Here is a 22,556-nt window from a genome sequence, read left to right on the forward strand (position 1 = left end):
ATTGAGAGACAAGACTCAACCATGTGCTATTTAAAGGAGACATTATTTAGAAAGAGATAGAAAGTAAAATATGGATAAAAAGATATACCATGCAAACGCCAAACAAAAGAAAGCTAGTTGAGCTATATAATGTGAGATAGGGTAGACTTTAAAGAAATATCACAAGCAGTATAGAGATTTTTTTATAATACATAACATTCAACTCAAAAAGATTACATAAAATGTTTATTTTTTGCAGTTAACATCAAAATATCTGAATTAAAAATTGACAGATCCAAAAAATAGAAAACTCCAGAATTATAAAGTTTGAACAAGATTTATAGGTGATGAAACATACATCTATACTGAATCCAGTAGAGATTAGGAAACTTTAACAACACTACAACCTGCTTTTATGGTTGACATTTACAGAACACCCTACCAGTAAGTGCATAATACACATTCTTTTCAAGTTGCACAGAGAACATTCATGAAAGAGAATATATGTTGGACCATTTGTCTTAACAAATATCTGAGTACTGGAGTAACTTAGATTACATTATATAACCAAAATGGAATTGAACTAGAAATTAAAATTTCAATAAAAGATAAGTAGAAGACCATAAAATCTTTTTTTTTTTTTTTTGAAATTCAAATGGTTTATCTTGTTTCACCATAAGGGTAAAGACCGTAAAACTGAAGGCTACATTTCAATCCACATTAGATTTTAACAGTATCCAAAATTTCATATAGGAGAATGGTTTATTATAAAAGACTGTACATAAAATTTAGACAACAGGTTATATACAAAATTAAGAGAACAGTCCACTTGAAAGAATGAAGAAGGTACCTGATCACTAGTGATACTGAAATCATGTTTAAAATTAACAAAGGCAAAATGCGTATGCAACAGTCACATTGATTTGGTAGCAATAGTCTTTAATTTTCAGAAATAAATGTTTTGCACTAGTCTTACCATTTACTATGCTGTTGTAAGTCTGTAATGCCCAGTACATAACTGTAATTTGGAATCCAAACAAATCCTCAATACACAGAAACCCACAATCGAGTGCTCTACTTTAATATCCTAGGCAACAAAGAATTATACACACGGTAAGAAGAGAAACGTCCCTCTAACCCTCCCTTAAGAGGAGACACACAAAGTGCACGTGTTGCATTTCAATTATGTCAAAAGACAATACAAATCTGTTGGTCAGGTATATCCCTGTTCAATAATTAATACATGGCGCACCTTTTTTCCCCAATTATTTTATTTTTAAAATCTTTTTATGTTGCTAGTGCCAGGAATGGGTTAAACAGTGAGTATTCAAAAATCAACTGTATCCACTTCTACCAAAAAAAAAATATGTAAAAGATAATTATCATTTCCTTTCATTGAACCAGTATATAACAGTCCACTGGAAAACCAAAGGACTGATAGAGCAATCCTTAAGAATTTTACCTACAACATGTGCACTCTGACACATTTTCTTAGCTTTGAAAAAGTTACTTTAGAAAAGGAATTCAGCAGACTGACTTGTAAATAACTACCTCAGGATTTTAAATTCTGCAAAAATCAGCCACTGCTGTTGGGATAGGTTGAGATAAGGCTAAAATTTTTTTTCCAAGTTAATATATTGAGAAAATAGAACCATAATTCTGCAATAAATCAGTATCTTTTATTTATTACTATTTTTTTAAAGCAAAGCAGTGAAGGAAAGGACAAAAACCTTTGGTTCACTTATGTATTTATGAATGGAAAAAATTTATAATGCAAGTTCACTCATTAAAAAACTTAGGTATGAACTACAACATTACAGGTAACCCTTTTTTTGTTTTTGTTTCACATGGAGACCTTAGAGACTCAATTCGTTTCAAGAGACCTAAGTACCAGTGCTCCAAGGAGGTATCACACAAATTGGAAGCATCTTGGATTTTTTCAGTATATTTGAATACATAACTCTGTATGCATGCTTTCAACACACAGTATATTTCAAGAATGAGAGAGTCTAAACACAAAGTATGACCAGCACCAGCATTTCAGTTTTCTGATTTTCACATTAGTCTGACAGAGCGTTAGTAACCATGCGGCACTGAAACAGGTAATGGCACGATCTGAATCATGATCTGTTAAATATTACACCCCATACCCCCGAAGAGTTAGGCTGGTCATGAAGTTAACATTGTGTAAGTACATCTATAAGCACAATCAGTGACGGCCAGCCTCTTGTAGAGACTGCCGTTAGCAGTACACCAACTGCCTCAGAGATGTATGCTTACAGGCAGACATTCAATTATACCAATAAAACAGCATGTCCTGAAAATATGGGCACATTTCTAAACATTTTAAGACAATTCTGTTAACCATAATAGTCCCACAGTATGACTGAGTGATAATAAGAACCTACTTTCAAAGCAAAAATTTAATCAGTATAGTGCATGATTGATTCCACATAGTTCCCAGGAAACAGACCAGTCACTCGATTGCAGACTCCTTCATACCAGCCGTCGTCGTTCTTCTTTATTACATAGATGATTGCACCCTCCATAAATGACAGCTCATCATCCTTGTCTTTTGTATAATCATATATTGCCACAACTTTCTCAATATAATTCTTGGGGGCCCAAGCAGGATCCCCGTCTGCATAGGGATCGTTGTACTGAACCACTGCAGCCTCCTCATCTTCATCATCCACCGGTGGCGGCGGCGGCGGAGGCGGCGAGTCATCAAACATGGGGATGTCATCTGGTGGAGGGGATGGTGGTGGAGTCGGACTGTCAGCAATTGAATTCTGAGCATAAAGTGGGCCTCCTTTAACATGAGGCTGAGCAGAAAACTGAGCCGTCACAGAGGGAGCCCGTCTGTATCCACCAGAAGATGTCGAGGAAGTGGTAGAGTTGTGTCGAGAAATCTGCCTGGTCATTGTGCCATACTGGGAACCAGGAGCTGAGCCCGGGGCTGCTGGTCCAATAGTGGGTGGTGAGGGTGTAGGCACGGCAATGGGAATGCCAATACTGCTGCCGCCACTGTTCTCTCGGCTGCCACTTCCTCCGCTGCTTCCACTGTGTGTCCTCGGTCTCTGATTTAGAGAAGCTGTCCTGCCTGGACTATGCTGACTTCCAAGCCTAGTAGGACTTGTCATGTAGTCATTAGGAACTGTTGGAGGTTTAACAGGTTCCAGGGTTTTGTAAGGAGTATTTCGTCCCAGCGTTCCCTGGCCTGCCATGGGAGGACTCGGTGGCTTCTGAGTAGGAGGATTTGTTCTCGACAGTGTGCCAGTTCTCGCAGGCTGGTTGTTTCCATGCTTGACACCATGGCCCACATCATCCAGCACTGTATAGTCAATAGGCTTCCGAATATACCTCACAGGGCGCTCCGTGTTTGCAGGCGCTATGATTTTGTGAGTTCTTGATGTGTTCTTATTTGTTGTCAAAATACCAATCTCTCTTCGAGCCACTTTCTCTTTATGGATGCCCACAGTCTGTGAGATATGATTGATGGAAGACTCCATTCTCCGAAGCTGAGAGGCTTGGATGTGCAGCAATTGGAGTACATTGTTAGCCAATGCATTTATTTGATAAGCAACACTAGCTAGGGATTGGGTTGTGTAGGCTTTGGTCTCTTCTAAAGCTTTTCTCTTGTCTGTAGCCTGTATGTAGTTGTTCTCACAGTAGTCCGCCACCCGGGTCAGGTTCTGGTAACTCTCTATCAGCGCCTTCTTGCTGGACGGGATCTCCTCCTCTAGTAACATCTGCAGCTCTGCCATTTTCCACCCCTCTGCATCGCTTCCTCTCGCGTTGAAGAGATAGAGGCAGCAGGGTCCGCGGAGGCTCCGTGCGCCTCACAGCCCGGATACGAACCGCCTGCCCACCCTCCCGCCTGGTATTGTACCATGAAATCTTTGAAATTGTGTAGCCACTTACTCATAACTTATGGATCAGAGAACAAAGGGGGATATAGGAAATATATTGAACTACATGAAAATTCCACATTTGGAAGAAAATTACAGTTTTAAACACATATATTTTTAAAAAGAAAATATTAAAATACAAATACTTAACCTCCACCAATAATTATATTGGGGACTACCAATATGACAGTTACCACAATTGTCCTCCTGATGTCTGATATTTAATTACAACATGAACTCCCTTGCAATTTAAGTCAGATGTCAAGACAGATAATACTCCACACATAAAGATAATTTGAAAGCTTTACTCACACAGGGGACTTCTGAGGAGAGCAGGATGGGTTTGAACAGGTCCGGGTTGAATTGAGTGAGGCATAAGAAGTGGGTTGGGGCCAGATAGTGTCTATGGCTGGGGCTGGGGAAAGTACCTGTGAGTGGCCTTGAGACTGGCAAGTTTGGTGTTCCCTTTGGGAATAGCACTTTGCAACATGAAACAAAATTCTAAAGATGATGCATACTTAGTGAAACCCATTTGGAATAATTTATGATAAATTTTCATGACGTTTTCTAAATTATTCTTTTTGTGGAAATTTGATAATTGTTAAAAATCAGGAATAAATTTATAGTAATTAGTAAAATAGAGAATAAGCCCATACAATGAATACCTTAGAGAAACTTTAGTGAAGAGTAAAAAAGTATTCAAAACCAAGATTGTTTTAAAAAGTAATGAAAGAACTGTCACTGTTTGCAGATGACATGACACTATATCTAGAAAATCCTGAAGATGCTACCAGAAAACACTAGAGCTCATCAATGAATTTGGTAATGTTGCAGGATACAAAATTATATTCAGAAATCTCTTGCATTCCTATACACTAACAATGAAAGATCAGAAATAGGGATTAAAAACAATACCATTTAGCATTGCATCAAAAAGAATAAAATACCAAGAAATAAACCTAGTTAAAGAGGTCTTATAGAAAACTATAAGACACTGATGAAAGAAATAAAAGACAACACAAACAGATGGAAAGATATACCATGTTCTTATATTGGGAGAATCATTATTGTGAAAATGACTATACTACCCAAAGCAATCTACAAATTCAATGCACTCTCTGTCAAATTAGCAATGGCACCTTTCACAGAATTAGAACAAAAATTTTACAAAATTTAAGAAAACATAAAAGACCATTTCTTGAAAAGAACAACAGTGTTGGAAGAACAAGGCTCACAGACTTCAGGCTGCAGTACAAAGCTACAGACATCAAAACAGTATGATACTGGCACAAAAACAGAAATATAGATCCATGGAACAGGTTAGAAAGCCCAGAGATAAAACCACATAGCTATGGTCACCTAATCTATGACAAAGGGGCAAGAATATACAATGGAGAAAAGACAGTCTCTTCATTAAGTCATGCTGGGAAAACTGGACAGCTACATGTAGAAGAATGAAATTAGAACACTCTCTAACACCATACACAAAAATAAACTCACAATGGATTAAAGACCTACGTGCAAGGCTGGATACTACAAAACTCTTAGAGGAAAACATCAGCAAAATACTCTTGGAGATCAATTGCAGCAGTAGATTTTTTGATCCGCCTCCTAGAGTGATGAAAACAAAAATAAACCTAAACTTAAAAGCTTTTGCACAGTAAAAAAAACCATAAACAAGACAAAGAGACAATCCTCAGAATGAAAGGAAATATTTGCAAAGGAAGCAACTGACAAGGGATTGATCTCCAAAATATACAAACAGCTCATGTAGCTCAATATCAAAAACAACAAACAACTGAATCAAAAAATGGGCAGAAGACCTAAACAGACACTTCTCCAAAGAAGACATACAGATGGCCAACAAACACATGAAAATATGCTCAATATCACTAATTAGTAGAGAAATAAAAATCAAAACTACAATGAGATATCACTTCACACCAATAAGAATGGCCATCATCAAAAAAATCTACAAACAATCAATGCTGGAGAGGGTGTGGAGAAAATGGAACCCTCTTGCACTGTTGGTGGCAATGTAAATTGGTACAGCCCCTATGGAGAACAGTTTAGAAGTTCCTTAAAGAACTAAAATTAGAACTACCATACTACCCAGCAATCCCACTCCTGGGCATACAGCCTGAGAAAACCGCAATTCAAAACAGATACATGGACCACAATGTTCACTGCAGCACTCCTTACAATAGCCAGGACATGGAAGCAACCTAAATGTCCATCAACAGATGAATGGATAAAGAAGATGTGGTACATATATACAATGGAATATTACTCAGCCATAAAAAGGAATGAGGGACTTCCCTGATGGTACAGTGGTTAATAATCCACCTGCCAATGCAGGGGACATGGATTTGATTCCTAGTCCAGGAAGGTCCTACATGCCATGGAGCAACTAAGCCTATGTGCCACAACTACTGAGCCCAAGTGGCACAACTACTGAAGCTCAAAGGCCTAGAGCCCGAGCTCCACAACAAGAGAAGCCACCACAATGAGAAGCTTGTAACAAAGAGTAACCTCTGCTCGCCACAACTAGAGAGAGCCCACGCACAGCAACAAAGACCCAACACAGCCAATTAATAAATAAATAAATTACTAAAAAGGAACAAAACTGGGTCTTTCGTAGAGACATGGACGGATTTAGAGACTGTCATGCAGAGTGAAGTAAGCCAGAAGGAGAACAAATATCATATATTGATGCATATATGTGGAATCTAGAAAATGGTACAGATGAACCTCTTTGCAAAGCAGAAATAGAGACACAGATGTAGAGAATAAATGTACAGACACCAAGGGGGGAAGGTGGGGTGGGATGAATTGGGAGATTGGGATTGGCACATATTTACTACTATGTATAAAATAGATAACTAACGAGAACCTGCTGTATAGCACAGGGAACTCTACTCAATGCTCTGTGGTGACCTAAATGGGAAGGAAATATAAAAAAGGGGATATTTGTGTACATATAGCTGACTCACTTTGCTGTACAGCAGAGATTAAATGCTGTAAAGCAACTATACCCCCATAAAATTTAATGAATAAGTAAATAAATAAATGGGAAAAAATTTTAAAGTGATGAAGCATTCATAAAATGAACACTAAACACAGAATTTTTTATGCTGTAGCTTGTCTCCATTATTGAAACGATACTTAGTTCTGTGTTTTTAAATCTAAAAAATAGCAGTTTATGATTCACTTTTATAAATGCTCTCATTTTAAGTCTGCTTAATAAATGTAGACAGGAATACATAAAAATAATATATCTAGATGTACATATACAAATATCAACAATAGCTAACTCTTTATCATGTATGATTTTACATGTATTTTTCTTTTGGTTATTTGATTTATTTTTATAATTAAAGTTAAGTATTCATAAAAATTAATAAATAAGGAATATTGTTCCCTATAATTTAAAAGGGTCTATGATGAAGTTTATGTTTATTTTTGTCTCTGAGAATACAGTCCCCACTGTTCCTTCAGGAGCATTTTTTTCCCCCAAAGTTAATTACACACTACATTCCTTAGTGACTTTTGAACCAGTCACCAAGCACATGTGTTTATTCACTTAGCTATGGTACATTAAAAAAATAATGGCATTTCAAAGGAATCACATCACCAAATTCTCTAAAAACCAAAGGGAAGTCCTGTACACTCTAGCCTTTTTACTTAAAGAGAGTACAAGAAAACATTGTTAGATTTAAAGTGAGACTAAAATCCTGAGAAAATCTCTAAATGCTTTAGAGATAGATAACTCAGCAAATCTCTGCCTGTGAATGTGAGTGTGGGTTCCTAAAAATGAGTGAATGGCAGTGTAGCTACCTATTTCCACTGACACATTCCTGGTCAGCTTTCATCACCCTGAGGAATCTGGGGATGAAATGACTGTCTGAAGCTATGATTACCAGAAGAGCATGTATATTCATCTTGGTCACTTTTCCTCAACTTATAAGAATGATAGAATGATGCTTGCCTCCAGGAACTAAGATGATTTGATATTTTATGAAAAGATCTTTTTGAAAAGTTAAGGTAAGTAATTTTTTTATTAATGAAATATATTAAAATCATGTTGGCCTGCTTATGCACTAGTAAAATTATGCTATCTCAATGTAACATGATTTTTAACATCTAGAGCAACCTTTCTCAGTATCCCATGCACACCTGAAAAAACAGACACATACATTATAGATGTGTGTGTGTGTGTGCGCGCGCACGTGCGCCCACACAGACATAGGCATACACTTTCCTCAATATAATGATATATTTGTTCATGTTCCAATTGTTTCATACTCTACTCACTTGTAAATTTAGCAACAATAATCCTCTCTCAAGTAGAGCTCATGCTCCTACACTTCACTATAAATTAGTTTCTTAAACTTGGTGTTTTTGTTTCCAGGCAAGATAATGATCAAATGGATGCAGAATAAAAATGACTCTGAGACAAAGAGCTGTTCTACACGCTGTGCCCAGAGAGGGGGGCTCAGTGTGAGCTGAGAAGAGATGAACTGAGAGGAGGTAACCAGGCAGCAGGTACACTGCATTCCTATAACTTCATGTGACCTATGATGATTGGTGCCTTTGTGGTCTTTAAATACCAACTCTCAAGAATTAACGTAGTTCCTTTTCTTTAACATGGTGTTTTAAATATTAGGTGCTGAACACTGGAACCTGGGCACAAAGCAGGGGCTGATCCCTGCCTTCAACTCAGTGGGAAAACAAACAAACAAACAAAAAAGAACAAGTGAAACTATTTATAAGGCCTCAAAGGAATGCATTTCAATTAAGCAATGTAGAAAAATGGCAGTCCTTGAGATACTGGTTGCAGACTGGAAATATTTGAGTAGCTTCAAGTGTAAGGGATTTAGGTCCAAATAGGAAACAGTAATGAAAACAGAATTCAAGTCCCTGATTTGAGTTTTTAATATCTCAAATGTGGCGCATTGAGAAGATACAAGTGACATCAAAAAAGTGAACACTCTGAATAGTAAATTAGACAGAAAGAAGAAAGCAGTTATCACTGTGGTCATCAGTAGGCGCTTTCAGCATTGACAGGTCACTGCATAGTGTAATTCCAGAAGGATTAGCAATGACTCCTCTACCAAAGCAAAGCTATATCAATAGCTCCCATATTCAATCAAAGATATGAGAAATGTCTGTTAAAGACATTTAAGAGGGAGTGCCAATTGCATGGAATGAGAAAGCTAAAACTGTGTTTGCAGTCAGTAGCTTAAACATGAGATTCATATGTTCTAGAATAAACTTTTTTGAGTATTTGATTATAAGTCTGGAATTCCACTAATCGCATGATATGATAAGAATGAATCATAGTCCTGAATCTCAACAAACTTATTTCTTCCTGCTGAATGCTAAGATAATAATAAGCAGAGTGTCCCAAGGGGTACAAAAGAGAGGCACTTAACCCAGGCAAAGATAATTCAAGATAACTTCTCAAATGAAGTGACCCTTACATGACTGAAATATATGTCAGTTTGCTGTTGGAGACAGTGGCTGGAGGGAATCTAACCCAACATACCACTGCACTGAGATGTACAAAGAAATCATTTTGGTTTATGCCAGGTAAGTGCTCTTCCCAGTGGACTGATTACAAAAAGTTGTTGCACATATGATCTTTTATATGAAATATTACAATTAGCAACATGAGTAGTCTACTGTTAGGGATCAAATATTCACATAAACCTTTCTATGTATTATTACTGCATGCCATAGTTTTGACTTTTAGAAGGATGGCCGCGAATTGATTAATTTCCATTCAAACTCATCCTTGAATCTGGTTATACACATTGCAAACAAGGGTTTCTCCAAGTGTAATTTGAATTCAAAGTAACAGTGATATACTCACAAGATAAGGTAGAGAATGAAATACAAATGATTGAAGGAGACAGCGTTCCAGACAAAGGATCCATGTGAGGCATATAACATAAAGTTCAATATTTAGCTCTTTTTTTAAGAAATACATCAGAATGCTCTGGAATAGGCTGGGAAAATATTTGAACAATTTGGAAAGGTGCCTATTGACATTTGGCTATGTGCCTGGAATACAGGACATGATTATAATTAGAGATAGAGACTTCGCAATCAGAAACATGTAGAGGCTAATTGATACCATGGGAGTTTGACAAATGAGGATAGTAAGCAAAGAAGTGCTTACTTCTTTAAAGATCCCTAAAAATATCAATGCTATAGAGAAGACAGCAGAATAAATTCCTGGGAATGAGAAACGAAAGAAGAAAAACAAAATTTGCCATGGAAGTTATCTATGTGACTAAAACATTGTGCACAGTGTTTACACCCAAGAATATTTATAGCAACATTGTTTATAAAAATTCAAATCAGAAGCACAGATAACCTTCAATAGAGATGTAATCATAGATCAGGGTGTATTCATAATGTAATCCTTAGATTTCAGAAAAGAACCACCTCTACAAGTAAAAACGTAAATGTACTTTTAGAACACAATGTTAAGAAAAGCTAGATAGAAAAGAATATATTCAGTACACTTCCATTTAGATGCAGCTTAAAATGGATAAAATATATTCCAAGCATGCAGATAGTACTAGAAAACTATAAAAAACAGAATGTTATTATCACAAAATTGAAATCATTTTTAGCTCTAGGAGGCAGAGAGAAGATGGTAATTAGGGAAAGCCACAGAAGAAATTCTGTGGTGCAGGTTATATCCTATTCCCGTTTCTTCAATAAATATTATTTAAACTGCCACCAATTTTTATGTGCTCTTCTCTGTTATTTTTACTAGTAAAAATATTTTATAAGTAAAAAATGCTCAAACCAGACCCACAGTGGATATTATTGGTAGTTTGTTAAACACATATTTATACCTTACAATAGGACAGTATTATAAGAAAGAAGAGAAGGACGCCAAGCTGAAGATGTAAGTCAACAGAAAGGTCAAGCATTAGGTTGACCTGTCCTTGTTAAAATGCAAAAATGGTAAATATATCAGTTCAACCTAACAAATGGAGTATTTAGACAGAACACTGTTACAGATGACGTTTTTGAAAGCAGCCTTACTAAAATGTTGGTGCACAAAGCAGATGAGAACTGGCAGGGATTTATTGAGCTCTTATATTATGGAGAAAATCTTGGTGAATGAGTAGAAGCAAAGCAGTGAGTTAAAGGTGAGAGAGCCTTGGAGAACACATTTGTTATTTTAAATCCGATTTGAACCTCAATAACCTAGATATTAAGGCAGTTGGCAGGATTTCAACTCTATCAAAACGTAAAAGTAATGGTAAGCAATAGTAGTTATACTATTCTGGTTTGTATAGCTTCATGGCTGCACAACTTTTTCTCTGTTTCAGAATCACCTAGAGAGATAAAGAACTCAAATGTCAACACTCGTTAAAGAAGGATAACGCCTGGGTCTTTGAATTTTTACCAACTTCCCAGGTGGTATATTACTATGTCAGTGAATCAAAACACTGTGCTTTACTGCAAAATAAACAAGAGTGGAAATCAGGTTCATCTTAAATTTAGATATTGGTAGTAGATAGGAACAGGGAGTGGGTGTTTATAAGAACCTCTTTTCGTTTTTACTAAAAAATCTCTTTAGACATAGAAGTGCCAAGTTTTACCAAGTTCTATTACGAAGGCACACAGAGCCAAGATGATCAAGTTCTGTACATTCATTTAATAAAAAGCCAGAACCTCAAGCATTGATGTGAACACTGGTGGTAATTTTTTTTCTTTTCATTTAACTTGAGAGTATTTAAGAATTATTGGAATAAAAAGGATATCATACTACCAGTGAAATCACCTACACCAACAGCCTCTTCTACTCCCGTAGCTAAAATTGAATTAAACACGTGTATTCACAATGTAAAATAAATTGAACAAAAGAATTTGAGAAAGTGGAAAGAACTATAAAAATAAGATCTCTAGTTCAGTAAGAGCAATTGTGAGAAAACATTCCCTCAACCAACTATGGACTACACATCAGTTAGAACTGAGGATAGCCATCTGTTCACAATTCATTGTTAAGTCCAAATGAAAATCTATAAGAACTGCATTGTGAAGATTTTTTTGCTAGTTTCCATTGATAACATGATTTTGGTACCATTTTTTCAATATTAATCTCAATTTTATAAACAGATTGGGCTGAAGTCAGGAGCCTAGGATGAGAAACCAGACAAGACTAATGACATTTATCCTGCTGGGACTGACCGATGACCCACAACTTCAAGTTCTGGTATTTATCTTTCTGCTTGTCACTTATATGTTGAGTGTAACTGGCAATCTGACAATCATCTCCCTCACCTTAGTGAATTCTCAACTTAAATCAGCCATGTACTTTTTCCTCCAAAATTTCTCCTTCTTAGAGATCTCATTCACTACAGTCTGTATTCCCAGATTCCTTTATAGCATGTCTACTGGAGACAAAACCATTACTTATAATGCTTGTGTTAGTCAACTGTTTTTTGTCATCTTCTTTGGAGCAACAGAATTTTTTCTCCTGGCGGTCATGTCCTATGACCGCTACATGGCCATCTGCAAACAGTTGCATTATGTCACCATCATGAGCAGCAGAGCCTGCGGAAGGTTTGTCCTCAGCTGTTGGGCTGGAGGTTTGTTAATCATAATCCCTCCACTTAACTTAGGCTTAAATCTGGAGTTCTGTGACTCAAATGTCATTGATCATTTTCTCTGTGATGCATCTCCTATCCTCAAGATCTCTTGCTCAGACACATGGTTCATAGAACAGATGGTGATAGCCTGTGCTGTGATGACCTTCATCATGACCCTTGTGTGTGTAGTTCTTTCCTACATATACATCATCAAGACAATCCTAAAATTTCCCTCTGCCCAGCAAAGGAAGAAGGCTTTTTCCACCTGTTCCTCCCACATGATTGTGGTATCCATCAGCTATGGCAGCTGCATCTTCATTTACATTAAACCCTCAGCAAAAGAAGAAGTGGCTATTAATAAGGGTGTGTCAGTGCTCACCACTTCCATTGCCCCCATGCTAAACCCCTTTATATACACCCTGAGGAACAAGCAAGTGAAACAAGCATTCAGTGACTCAATCAAGAAGATTGTATTTTTCTCAAAGAAATAAGAAAATATTGAAATTGTGGATTCAAGTTATCAGGACAGTATAGTGTCGTGTTTAGCGTAGGAACAGAGCAAATCAGCAAGCTATTTTTGATGCACAATAAATACAGAAATAGAAAGTAAGCTTTATAATCCATAAGAGCAATGTGACAAAATTAATATTTGGTGAGCCTAACAATAAAAAATTTGAACTTGTACTTTATGCCTTTTCTCTTTTTTAAGTAATTGATCTTCACTGTATTTACAAAAATATGAGTATGCAACAAATTGTAGGTAAATGCTAGTACTTCACCATAAATAGTTCTGCAAACACTGAGTTAGTAGGCCTTAAGTTTCTAAATGATTTCGTGTCTTTGTGGTCATCATAGCAGTCAGACGGTCTAAAAACCTTTTGGTCTTGCAGCTAAAACAGATCCTAACTAGTTCATTTTTCCCCCTGTTGCAAAACAAATGTGCAGGGTACCATCTCTCATTAAAGAGATTGTCTAGGAGAACAAGTGGAATCTCACCTTCAAAGCAATGTCACCTATTCAACCAACAACTCAACTGCAGAATTACGTGAGAGATGATGGTGATGATGGTGATGATGGTGATGGTGATGCTGAGAGCAACAAAGAGAGAGAAAGAGATTGTCATCCACATAACTATCAGGACTATTCTCCAAATGTTAGTATAAACAGATTTTCTATTATAAAACTTTAAAAAATCTTAACACAAAAAGAAAAATTATGTTACTGTGTATGGTGACAGATGTTAACTACACTTATTGTGGTGATCATTTCACATTATATAGAAACGTCAAATCATCATGCTGTACACCTGAAACTAATATAATGTTTTATGTCAATCACACCTCCATAAAAAGGGATTAGCAGATACAAACTACTATATATAAAACAGACATACAGCAAAGTCCTACTGTAAGCATAGGGAACTATATTCAATATCTTGCAATAAACTAAAATGGAAAAGAATATGAAAAAGAACATATATATAATATGTATGCATAGCTGAATGAGTTTACTGTACACCTGAAACTAACACTGCATTGTAAATTGACTATACTTCATTAAAAAATTTAAATATTTTCTAAAAATCAAAAAATGTAGTCCATGCAAAAATAAATATACTTTATTATCAAAGAGGAAGACTAACATTACAGAACTGGAGGTAACGTCTTGAATGGGAATTTATACTAAAAAGGGAAATTTTTCTTAAAAAAAAAAAAAAACCCTTTGGAAAAAGCTGGCCAAGCACTGAAACACATATTGAAACACCAGTTATAAAGGTAGCTTTATTTTGCACACAGACAAGAACAAATGCCAATAAAACTCAACTAGAAAAAAAAGTATGGAAAATTCAAGTTATATATTTACCAGAGATCAGTAGCATAAATGAGGAAAAAAAAATTATGCACCTTCATATGAGTTTTCACGGAAAAACCTTCACATGCTTAGATATTAAATTTTTCACGACCTGCCCTATTTCTTTCCCTTGTCCTCTGTGTCTACACATGTAGAATACATTTGTCTCTCTAATATATTATTTCTAGATCCTTGTTAATTCTTGAAATATTTTCTTCATGTTTTAGCTTGTCCTTTAGATAAATCCTGTTCATCCTTCAGATCTCAGCATAATGTCACTGCCAGGGGAAATCTTTCCTTGGCTCCTTCCCAAATCACCCTTTTTTTTCCCCATTTTCTCACACCTTTCATCCCACTTCCTCACAGCCTGGTTTTTTTTTTTTTAGCCTTCTGTATTCCTCTCTATAAAAGAAAAGCCCCTTTTGCCTAACCCTTGAGATGCTTGCCGCTCTTATGGTCAAAATATTCTCCCTATTGCAATAGCTCCCCTATGGCAGGATACCCTCCCCGTCTCCAGCAATAATCTTTTTGAATAAAGTCTCTCCTTGCTAAGTCTGGATTTGTTTTGCTCTGTATATGGCAATATACAATAGCAGGGATACTTGCTGAGTTAACCGCTCCTTTAACTCTATTAAAAAGTAGGCGTAATTGTCCTTCCAAATAATACTACTGAGGCTTTATGGTATGAATTAATAACAAATATCCTTTCCTTTGGTTTCTGAAAAAAAGAATAATAGAACCTAGTCATAGAGGATTTGATACATTAGCTTTAATGGCAGTGAGTAGAACTTTATCAGAGGCATTCACTCTGCCCCCAGAAACCAAACTGCTCCTCCTGCTTTCAGCAGCACAAAGGAAGGTCAGACTGTATCCTCACCTCCGCACCTGCTTTGTTCTGTGTACCTAACAGGATTTTCACTTAGCACTTTGCATATACGATCATGAAATACAATCATACAGTTATGAAAATTAAATCACAACCAGCAAAATCAGAGTGATTGATTTTGATTTCAATCCTAATCTTACCAGTTTCTGGTTGCAGGATATTAAGCAATTTGCACAAATATAGTAACTTGATTTTTTGGTCTGCAAGAAGTGTTAACAATTGTAGCTGCAGCTTAGAGCTGTAAAGATATGACATAATGCATATAAGGAGCTTTGAAAAGTTTCTGGCACATGGCAGAACTTAGCAGATATCATTATTATTATTATTAATCATCCCTAAATTGGGCAATATTGTGCCAAAGTGTTCTCGTATCAGCAGCTCATCTAACCCAGAACTGGATTAACTTGTAGCCTGGTTCTCTTTTCTGTGAACCTCATCTTTAAAGATAATTTTTTCCCCTGTCTTCTTACTTGCATCATTTCTGTTGAATGTGTGATTTTTTTTTTTTTTTGGTGTTTTTTTGCCTTTTGGGGGGTTTTAAATTTTTTTTTGACCATGTCCCTGTGGGATCTTAGTTCCCTGACCAGGGAGGGAACCTGCGCCCCCTGCAGTGGAAGCCCAGAGTCTTAACCACTGGATATCCAGGGAAGTCCCTGTGATCCTTCTTACATCTTCCCCTATAGTTGCTTTTGTGGATTTTTCATATCACTTGTTCTGTGGAATTTAACTATTATGATCCTTGGTGTGATTTCCTTTGTTTTCATTCTTCTTGGTGATTACTGACCTTTTTCATTGTCATTAAATGTGTACATTTTCATAAATTTTTAATTTCTTCCAGTATTTTTTGTCTCTCCTGCCCAGCCCCTACATTGTCTCTTCCTTCTCAACTCCAGTTACACATATGTTAGATCACTTGATATTGTCCTACAGATTCTAAATCTACTTCTGTCTTCAGTACCTTTCCCTCTCTGCTTCAGTTTACCTAACTTTTATTGTTATAACTAAGATTTCTGTTATTCTGCATTATCTGTAATGCTATAAATGTCATTCAGTAAATGTCTTATCTCAGGTATTGTATTTCATTTCTCAAAGCTAACCATTTGATTTGTGTGTATTTCTGAAGAAATTCTCTTCTAGAATCTTTAGCTAAAGTACAAAAAATACCTTTACTGAAATAATAATATAGAATCTTCAAAAATTATGACAATGAAATCTTTTTTTTATTTTTTTTGACAATGAAATCTTAAAAAATTGTATGTAAGCTTATTATATTAAATATATAGTTATATACATATGTTGTTTAATAATAGTGAAAATATGAAGTTATATATTTATAAAATGTGCTCATTTGTTTTAATCTAATATAGTAACAAAATACGATGTAATTAAATTTAATTAAAATTGAGATATTAAATAGGTCCCTAAAAATATTTACATTTATCTTTACAATTTATTCAGCGTTATGCAAGCTTTGATGTTTGTACACATTTTTAAAAATATTGCATATATTTAGATAAAGTTGCTGATGTATAATCTAAAGAGATCTTTTTCAAAATGTTAACATTAGTTATTTCTGGATTATGAGATCATGTACATCTTATGTGATTAATTTTTTAAATATTTTTATTCATATAAAAGGTAAATTCAAGAGAAAATCAGGGCTCTTTGATCTTCAGAGCAATTTGGATGATAAAAATATCAATATAAATTATTTACAGTAGTGCATTTTCTCTTTTTTTTTTGCCTGTGCTCCAATTTCCAAGCTGTTCCTCTTCTTTCTTCTGAGGCTACTACTCCTCAGAGCTGCATGTTTTTGGCTTTTTGCCAGTGCTGTGACACAAAAGATTCCATAATGATTTTGGTCAAACTTGGATCTCTAAGGACCCTTCTGTTAACTCATTAAGCTGCAATTTTGCTAAATGAAACAAACACCAACCTTGTTAATGTACAAATCTCTCTCTGCCCAGGAAGTCAGAATATCAAGAGAAAATAATTCTTAGGTTTGCGATAGCTACTGTTGAGGAAAATTTTATAATATTTGGTGATGAATAATAGAAAGAACTATGCATTCCAGACTGCATATTAATACAGAGTGAAATTATGAGCAATAGAGAACAGAAAGACACAAATAAATTTTAGCCTTAAGAACTAATGTTGCTAAACAACTACTTGAAGTTATGACTGACTGGCAAAAAGGTAAGTACAGCAATTTTTAAAATTTTCAGTGTCCTTTGTAAGAAATGGACATAAATTTCTGTGTAAAAAAATGCATTGTATCCATCTTTATCAAATCAGAGCTATTAGTGTAAATTCTGACATTCTGTAATGGAACTAAAAATTACATACGTCATTTTAAAAATAATTAATTTTGAATAGATAAAAATCATGGGACAGGTTGATTTTGATGCATTAGTGTAGTACAGTTTGAGAGATATTAAGACAGTAAATGCCTACCTCATCCTCAATCATAACTTAACAAACAAAAAATATACTTACACATTGACACATACACACAAATAAGATCATCACTCCTGTGTAAACAAGGTCCACAGTCTGATTGATGATTGATTTATCATCTCATTTTGCATCCCTCCCTTCATTACAAAATTACTGATTCTCTAGAAGGTTAAAATAAACAGGAATGAATCAGTGGTATCCTAAGGTCAATTACATTCTCAATTCTTAATTTGTAACATCTAGGAGAAACTGAGTTTCATGAACAAAATTTATTAATTTTGAAAAAGAACCCGTTACTCCTAGAACACTGAAAACTGCTGGGAAAGGCTGAGTTCAGTATCACAGCGATACCCCAAGTGCCCACAACTAGGAGAAGGACAGTAAGTTGAGCTGTGGCGTGTTTTTCACAGCATCCCAGATTCATTTGCCTTTGTTTGGACCCTAAGTAGCCCCTTATTTGAGGAAAGCTTTCAGTCCTCAAGCAAAGAATAAAATGAAAACCATTTCCTTCTCTCTAGTAGTGTCTGCAAACCCTGAAGCTTACTTGGGGACACTGTAAGGTTTTTTGTGAGAGTTGAGCCTGCTCACTAAAATGTATATTTACATAAAATAATTCCATTCTGCAAGTGGAATTTCCCAATAGTTTGGTGACATAGAGAAATTCAAGCCCTGGACGCACTAAATGAAGGCTGAAAACAGTTAAAGTTCATGTCTTTGTAATTGGTGAAAGTTGAGGAATAACCTTTGGGAAATTATCTCAGTATCACAAAGTATTTGACCACTAGCTTCCATAACTCATGGTTACACAGACCAAGCCAAAAGTATTGTGAACAAAGATAAAACTATCTGATTGGAAGATGAGGCAAGAATGAAATACAGTTACTACTTATATCCACAATTAAAATACTACTCATAGACAAGATGTTCACTTCAAGACAGTCAAGTCAGTTTGCTTGGCATTTATAGCCAGTGCTGAGTATTGATTTTGGCTTCATTACACTCTTTTCAAATGCCTGAATTTTTCCTGCAGACTGCAGAAAGCAGGAATCCATAATGAAAAACCACACAATAACAACATTCATCCTGCTGGGACTGACTGATGACCCACAAATGAAAGTTCTGATTTTCATCTTTCTTTTTTTTACCTACATGTTGAGTGTAGCTGGGAATCTGACCATCATCTTCCTCACCTTCATAGATGGCCATCTCAGGACAGCCATGTATCTTTTTCTCCAAAATTTTGCTTTCTTAGAAATCTCATTCACAACCACTTGTATTCCCAGACTTTTGTACAACGTATCAACTGGTGACAAAGTCATTACCTATGCTGCGTGTGCTGTGCAAATATTTTTTACCTACCTTTTTGGGATAACAGAATTTTTTCTTCTAGCCACTATGTCCTTTGACCGCTACGTGGCCATCTGCAAACCCCTGCATTACGCGACCATCATGAACAGCAGAGTCTGCCATAGGCTTATCATCAGCTGTTGGATGATTAGTTTCTTAATCATCATCCCCCCACTTAGCCTGGGCCTCCATCTGGAATTCTGTGACTCCAACATCATTGATCATTTTTTCTGTGATGCCACCCCTCTGCTAAAGATATCATGCTCAGACACATGGTTCATTGAGAGAATGATTTTAGTGTGTTGTGTGTTGACTTTTATTGTGACCCTTGTGTGTGTTGTTCTGTCCTACATGTATATCATCCTGACAATTCTAAGGTTCTCCTCTGCTCAGCAAAGGAAAAAAGCCTTTTCGACCTGTTCTTCCCACATGATTGTGGTTTCCATCACCTATGGCAGCTGCATCTTCATCTATATCAAACCTTCAGCCAAGAAAGAGATGGCTCTTAATAAAGGAGTTTTCCTCCTCTTTTCTTCTATTTCACCCATGTTGAACCCATTTATTTATACTCTGAGAAACAAGCAAGTGAAGAAAGCCTTGAATGACTTGATCAAAAAGATTGCCTTCTTCTTAAAGAAGTAAGACAAAAGTACTAGATTGATCATCATGAAAGCATGAATATTCCCTCAACTTTTCTGGTAAAATTCAAATCATATTAGCGTTTCAACAATTTCTTTTCCACTTTTGTTAACATTTTGCAACTTCTTTAACTTTACTGATTGGATACTATTACAATTTGACTCCTCTATTCCAAATCTATTTAACAATTCCATCCACATGGATATATTATAAGAAAATTTGGATTAAAAGTTATATATAAGATATAATGCAGTAATAAAAAACACAACTTTTTCCAAGAATATAATTCCGGAACCAGGAAATATGGTAGATTAAAACACTGTTAAATTACTAGCAATGCAAACACCTGGAAAACTGTAAATACAATTCAATAACTATCATTTTCTTTGTTTAATTTATCTTATAGCAAAAAGATATTGAAAACAGAATAGCATAAGCCTATGATCTGACACTAAGTGTGGCACAGACTGAAGAAGAGTGAATAAAGATATTTAAAAATGTATCCAAGCAGAATGAATTTAAATACCACATGGAGGTAGAATATGAGATCTCAATAGTTACATGATGAAAAAAATTAGAAATAGCACAATAACATGAGACATGAACATTACCATAATGATACACATTCAGCGGAATGGAGAATTAAAACACAATCTACCCAACCACAAATTCAGATAAGTTTGATTAATTTTGCCATCAGCTTAAAAAAAAAGAAAAGAGAAACAGATTCTGTGATGTAACTTAAACTGTGACTGTAGAAGCACACAAGTAGAGTTTTTAAAGTCCACAAATCAGATATGAAATTAAAATTCTTTAAACTGAAAATAAATCCTTTAAAATTAAGTACACAGTGCCAATTAGCAATCAAGTAAAATATGAGACTGAAATTACAGCATACCTAGCAAACAATAACATGCCAAAAATCCATATATAAAACACACATATTTATAAAATTTATATATATAAAGCACATTTGTATATATAAAGTTGTACTTGAGAGTAATTTATGTACTTACACATCTCTGATATTAAAATATTTTTAAGTAGATTAAGAATAACGGGACTGATATGCAACTTAATTGGAAGAACTACACAATGAAACAAGCAGAGTGAACAATGAAAGTTTAAGACAAAAAGCAAAAGCAATTAATAGTAAAATTTATGGTGAATAATTCAGAGAATCATTCTCTCTAAAACTCAGGAAAAAATAATCTTACACATCCAAATATGCGGAAAAAAGACAGAAAGCTACATATGCAAGATTAAGAATTAGAAACAAGCTATAAATATCAGTACATAAGAAATTCAAATAGATACAAATACATGCTGCATTCAATTTTACAACAAAAGACAGAAAAATTGAAAGAAAAAATTCTTGGTAAAATATGAAAAAAGAAATTACAAATTTGAATATAACAATACCCATATAATTTATTGGGAAATTGAATAAATTTCTTGAGTAAAATGGAAAGAGGATGAAATTGTTTTAAAAAAATTCTCACTAACTTTAAAAATATCCTAAATAATTTCAGCCTAAATTAAACCATTCCAAACCATAGAAAAAGAAAATATCATAATTTCATTTAAATGTATAAATAAAAATTTTCTATATAAAATATATGTAAACATTTTAGGAACATATTAAAAGAAAAAAATAGATTATGACCAGTTAGAGTTTAATCTACTAATAAAAGAGAAGCTGTACCTCAGTAAAATCTATCCATATATTTTATATCAATTTTAAAGGTACACATCATAAGAACAGATAAATGATGAAAAGCATTTAATAAAATTGAATAGTTATGAAAAAAATCCCTAGTAAAATATGAATATGTTAAAATAAATAAATAAATAAAACTATTCATAAAAAATAAAAATTATTCTAAAGAATATAATATCAATAGATTATAAATATAAATCAAGAACCAAATATGAATGCCTAGTCTCCTCCTTGTTGCTCAACATTGTTTTCGATGATCTTGAAAAGTCATAAGATAAGAAAGTAAAAGAGTCATTATAAATACTAGACAGAAGATATAAAAATATGTTAGAAAACTGAATATACATATTTTGAGTATCGTTAACTCTGAATACAAAATGTTCCCATAGTGTATGACAGCTTAGCATAATATATAATTGGCAGCATTTTTTTCCTGTGTAGCAGTAAAAGAAGTCATGACTCTGGATGAATGTTTTAATTTCATATAAAGAGGAACATACTCTTTTGTTAACATTGAAAAAGGCATAGATGCAAGAAACTAATAGAAAAATAATAAAATTTAGAAAAGAATTTATGTTGGATAAGTAAAGAATATATTTTTAAAAATTAGTAGTCTATTTTTATGTAGCAATAAATACCTGAAAAGCAAAATAAGAAGAAAATTTCAATCATCATAATAACAAAAGGGATATCATTAAGAAGTAAAGCAATGAAGAAAGAGTTACAGTTGATTTAAAGATATAAAATAATGAAAATCTTGAAAAAATATAATTTAAAATGTTATGTTATTCTTGGATGCAAAGCAATATATCAAAAATACAATAATTCACACCAAATTGACATATTGAATTTAATGCAATTCTCATTAAAATTCTAACAGTTATCCTATTAATCACATAAAATTATTTCTAGATTAACCTGGAAGAATAAAACTCACAAATACATCATGAATGTACAAATAAGATTCATCGAAATAAATTTAAAATACATATTGGCCTAGGAATAATTAATACACAGAACAAAAAATATAGAAATAGATTTGTGTAAATAAGCTAATATATTCAATTACAAAGATAGAATTTAATTTCAGTGTTAAAAGAATGTTGTGACTACACCTTATTCTTCTGTAAGTAAATATGTCAGACCTA

The 22,556-nt window shown here is 34.5% G+C and overlaps 3 protein-coding genes across 6 annotated transcripts; 2 read left to right on the forward strand and 1 right to left on the reverse strand.

Moving 5' to 3' along the window:
• Positions 1-1,516: 1,516 nt before the first annotated feature.
• LOC130833677 (abl interactor 1-like) lies at positions 1,517-3,843 on the reverse strand. 4 transcript variants are annotated; one of them, XM_057703550.1, is made up of 3 exons: positions 3,630-3,843; positions 3,179-3,461; positions 1,517-3,046 (listed from the first exon to the last, which is right to left on the reverse strand). In XM_057703550.1, exons 1-3 carry the CDS (start codon positions 3,744-3,746, stop codon positions 2,403-2,405), a joined length of 1,044 nt encoding a protein of 347 aa, XP_057559533.1. In that variant the 5' UTR covers positions 3,747-3,843; the 3' UTR covers positions 1,517-2,402. The 4 variants fall into 4 exon arrangements, with proteins under 4 accessions (XP_057559533.1, XP_057559532.1, XP_057559531.1 ...); XM_057703549.1 differs by having other exon boundaries at positions 1,517-3,051; positions 3,190-3,843; XM_057703548.1 differs by having other exon boundaries at positions 3,179-3,843.
• Positions 3,844-12,060: 8,217 nt separating this feature from the next.
• LOC130833147 (olfactory receptor 6C2-like) lies at positions 12,061-12,999 on the forward strand. The gene has a single exon (XM_057702489.1). The coding sequence runs from the start codon at positions 12,061-12,063 to the stop codon at positions 12,997-12,999; it is 939 nt and encodes a 312-aa protein (XP_057558472.1).
• A 5,756-nt stretch (positions 13,000-18,755) lies between these two features.
• Positions 18,756-19,691, forward strand: LOC130833389 (olfactory receptor 6C2-like). Its single transcript, XM_057703004.1, has one exon. It carries the CDS (start codon positions 18,756-18,758, stop codon positions 19,689-19,691), a length of 936 nt encoding a protein of 311 aa, XP_057558987.1.
• Positions 19,692-22,556: the final 2,865 nt, after the last annotated feature.

The sequence above is a fragment of the Hippopotamus amphibius genome, chromosome 12 (genome assembly GCF_030028045.1).
Source record: "Hippopotamus amphibius kiboko isolate mHipAmp2 chromosome 12, mHipAmp2.hap2, whole genome shotgun sequence".
NCBI classification, from domain to species: Eukaryota; Metazoa; Chordata; class Mammalia; order Artiodactyla; family Hippopotamidae; genus Hippopotamus; species Hippopotamus amphibius.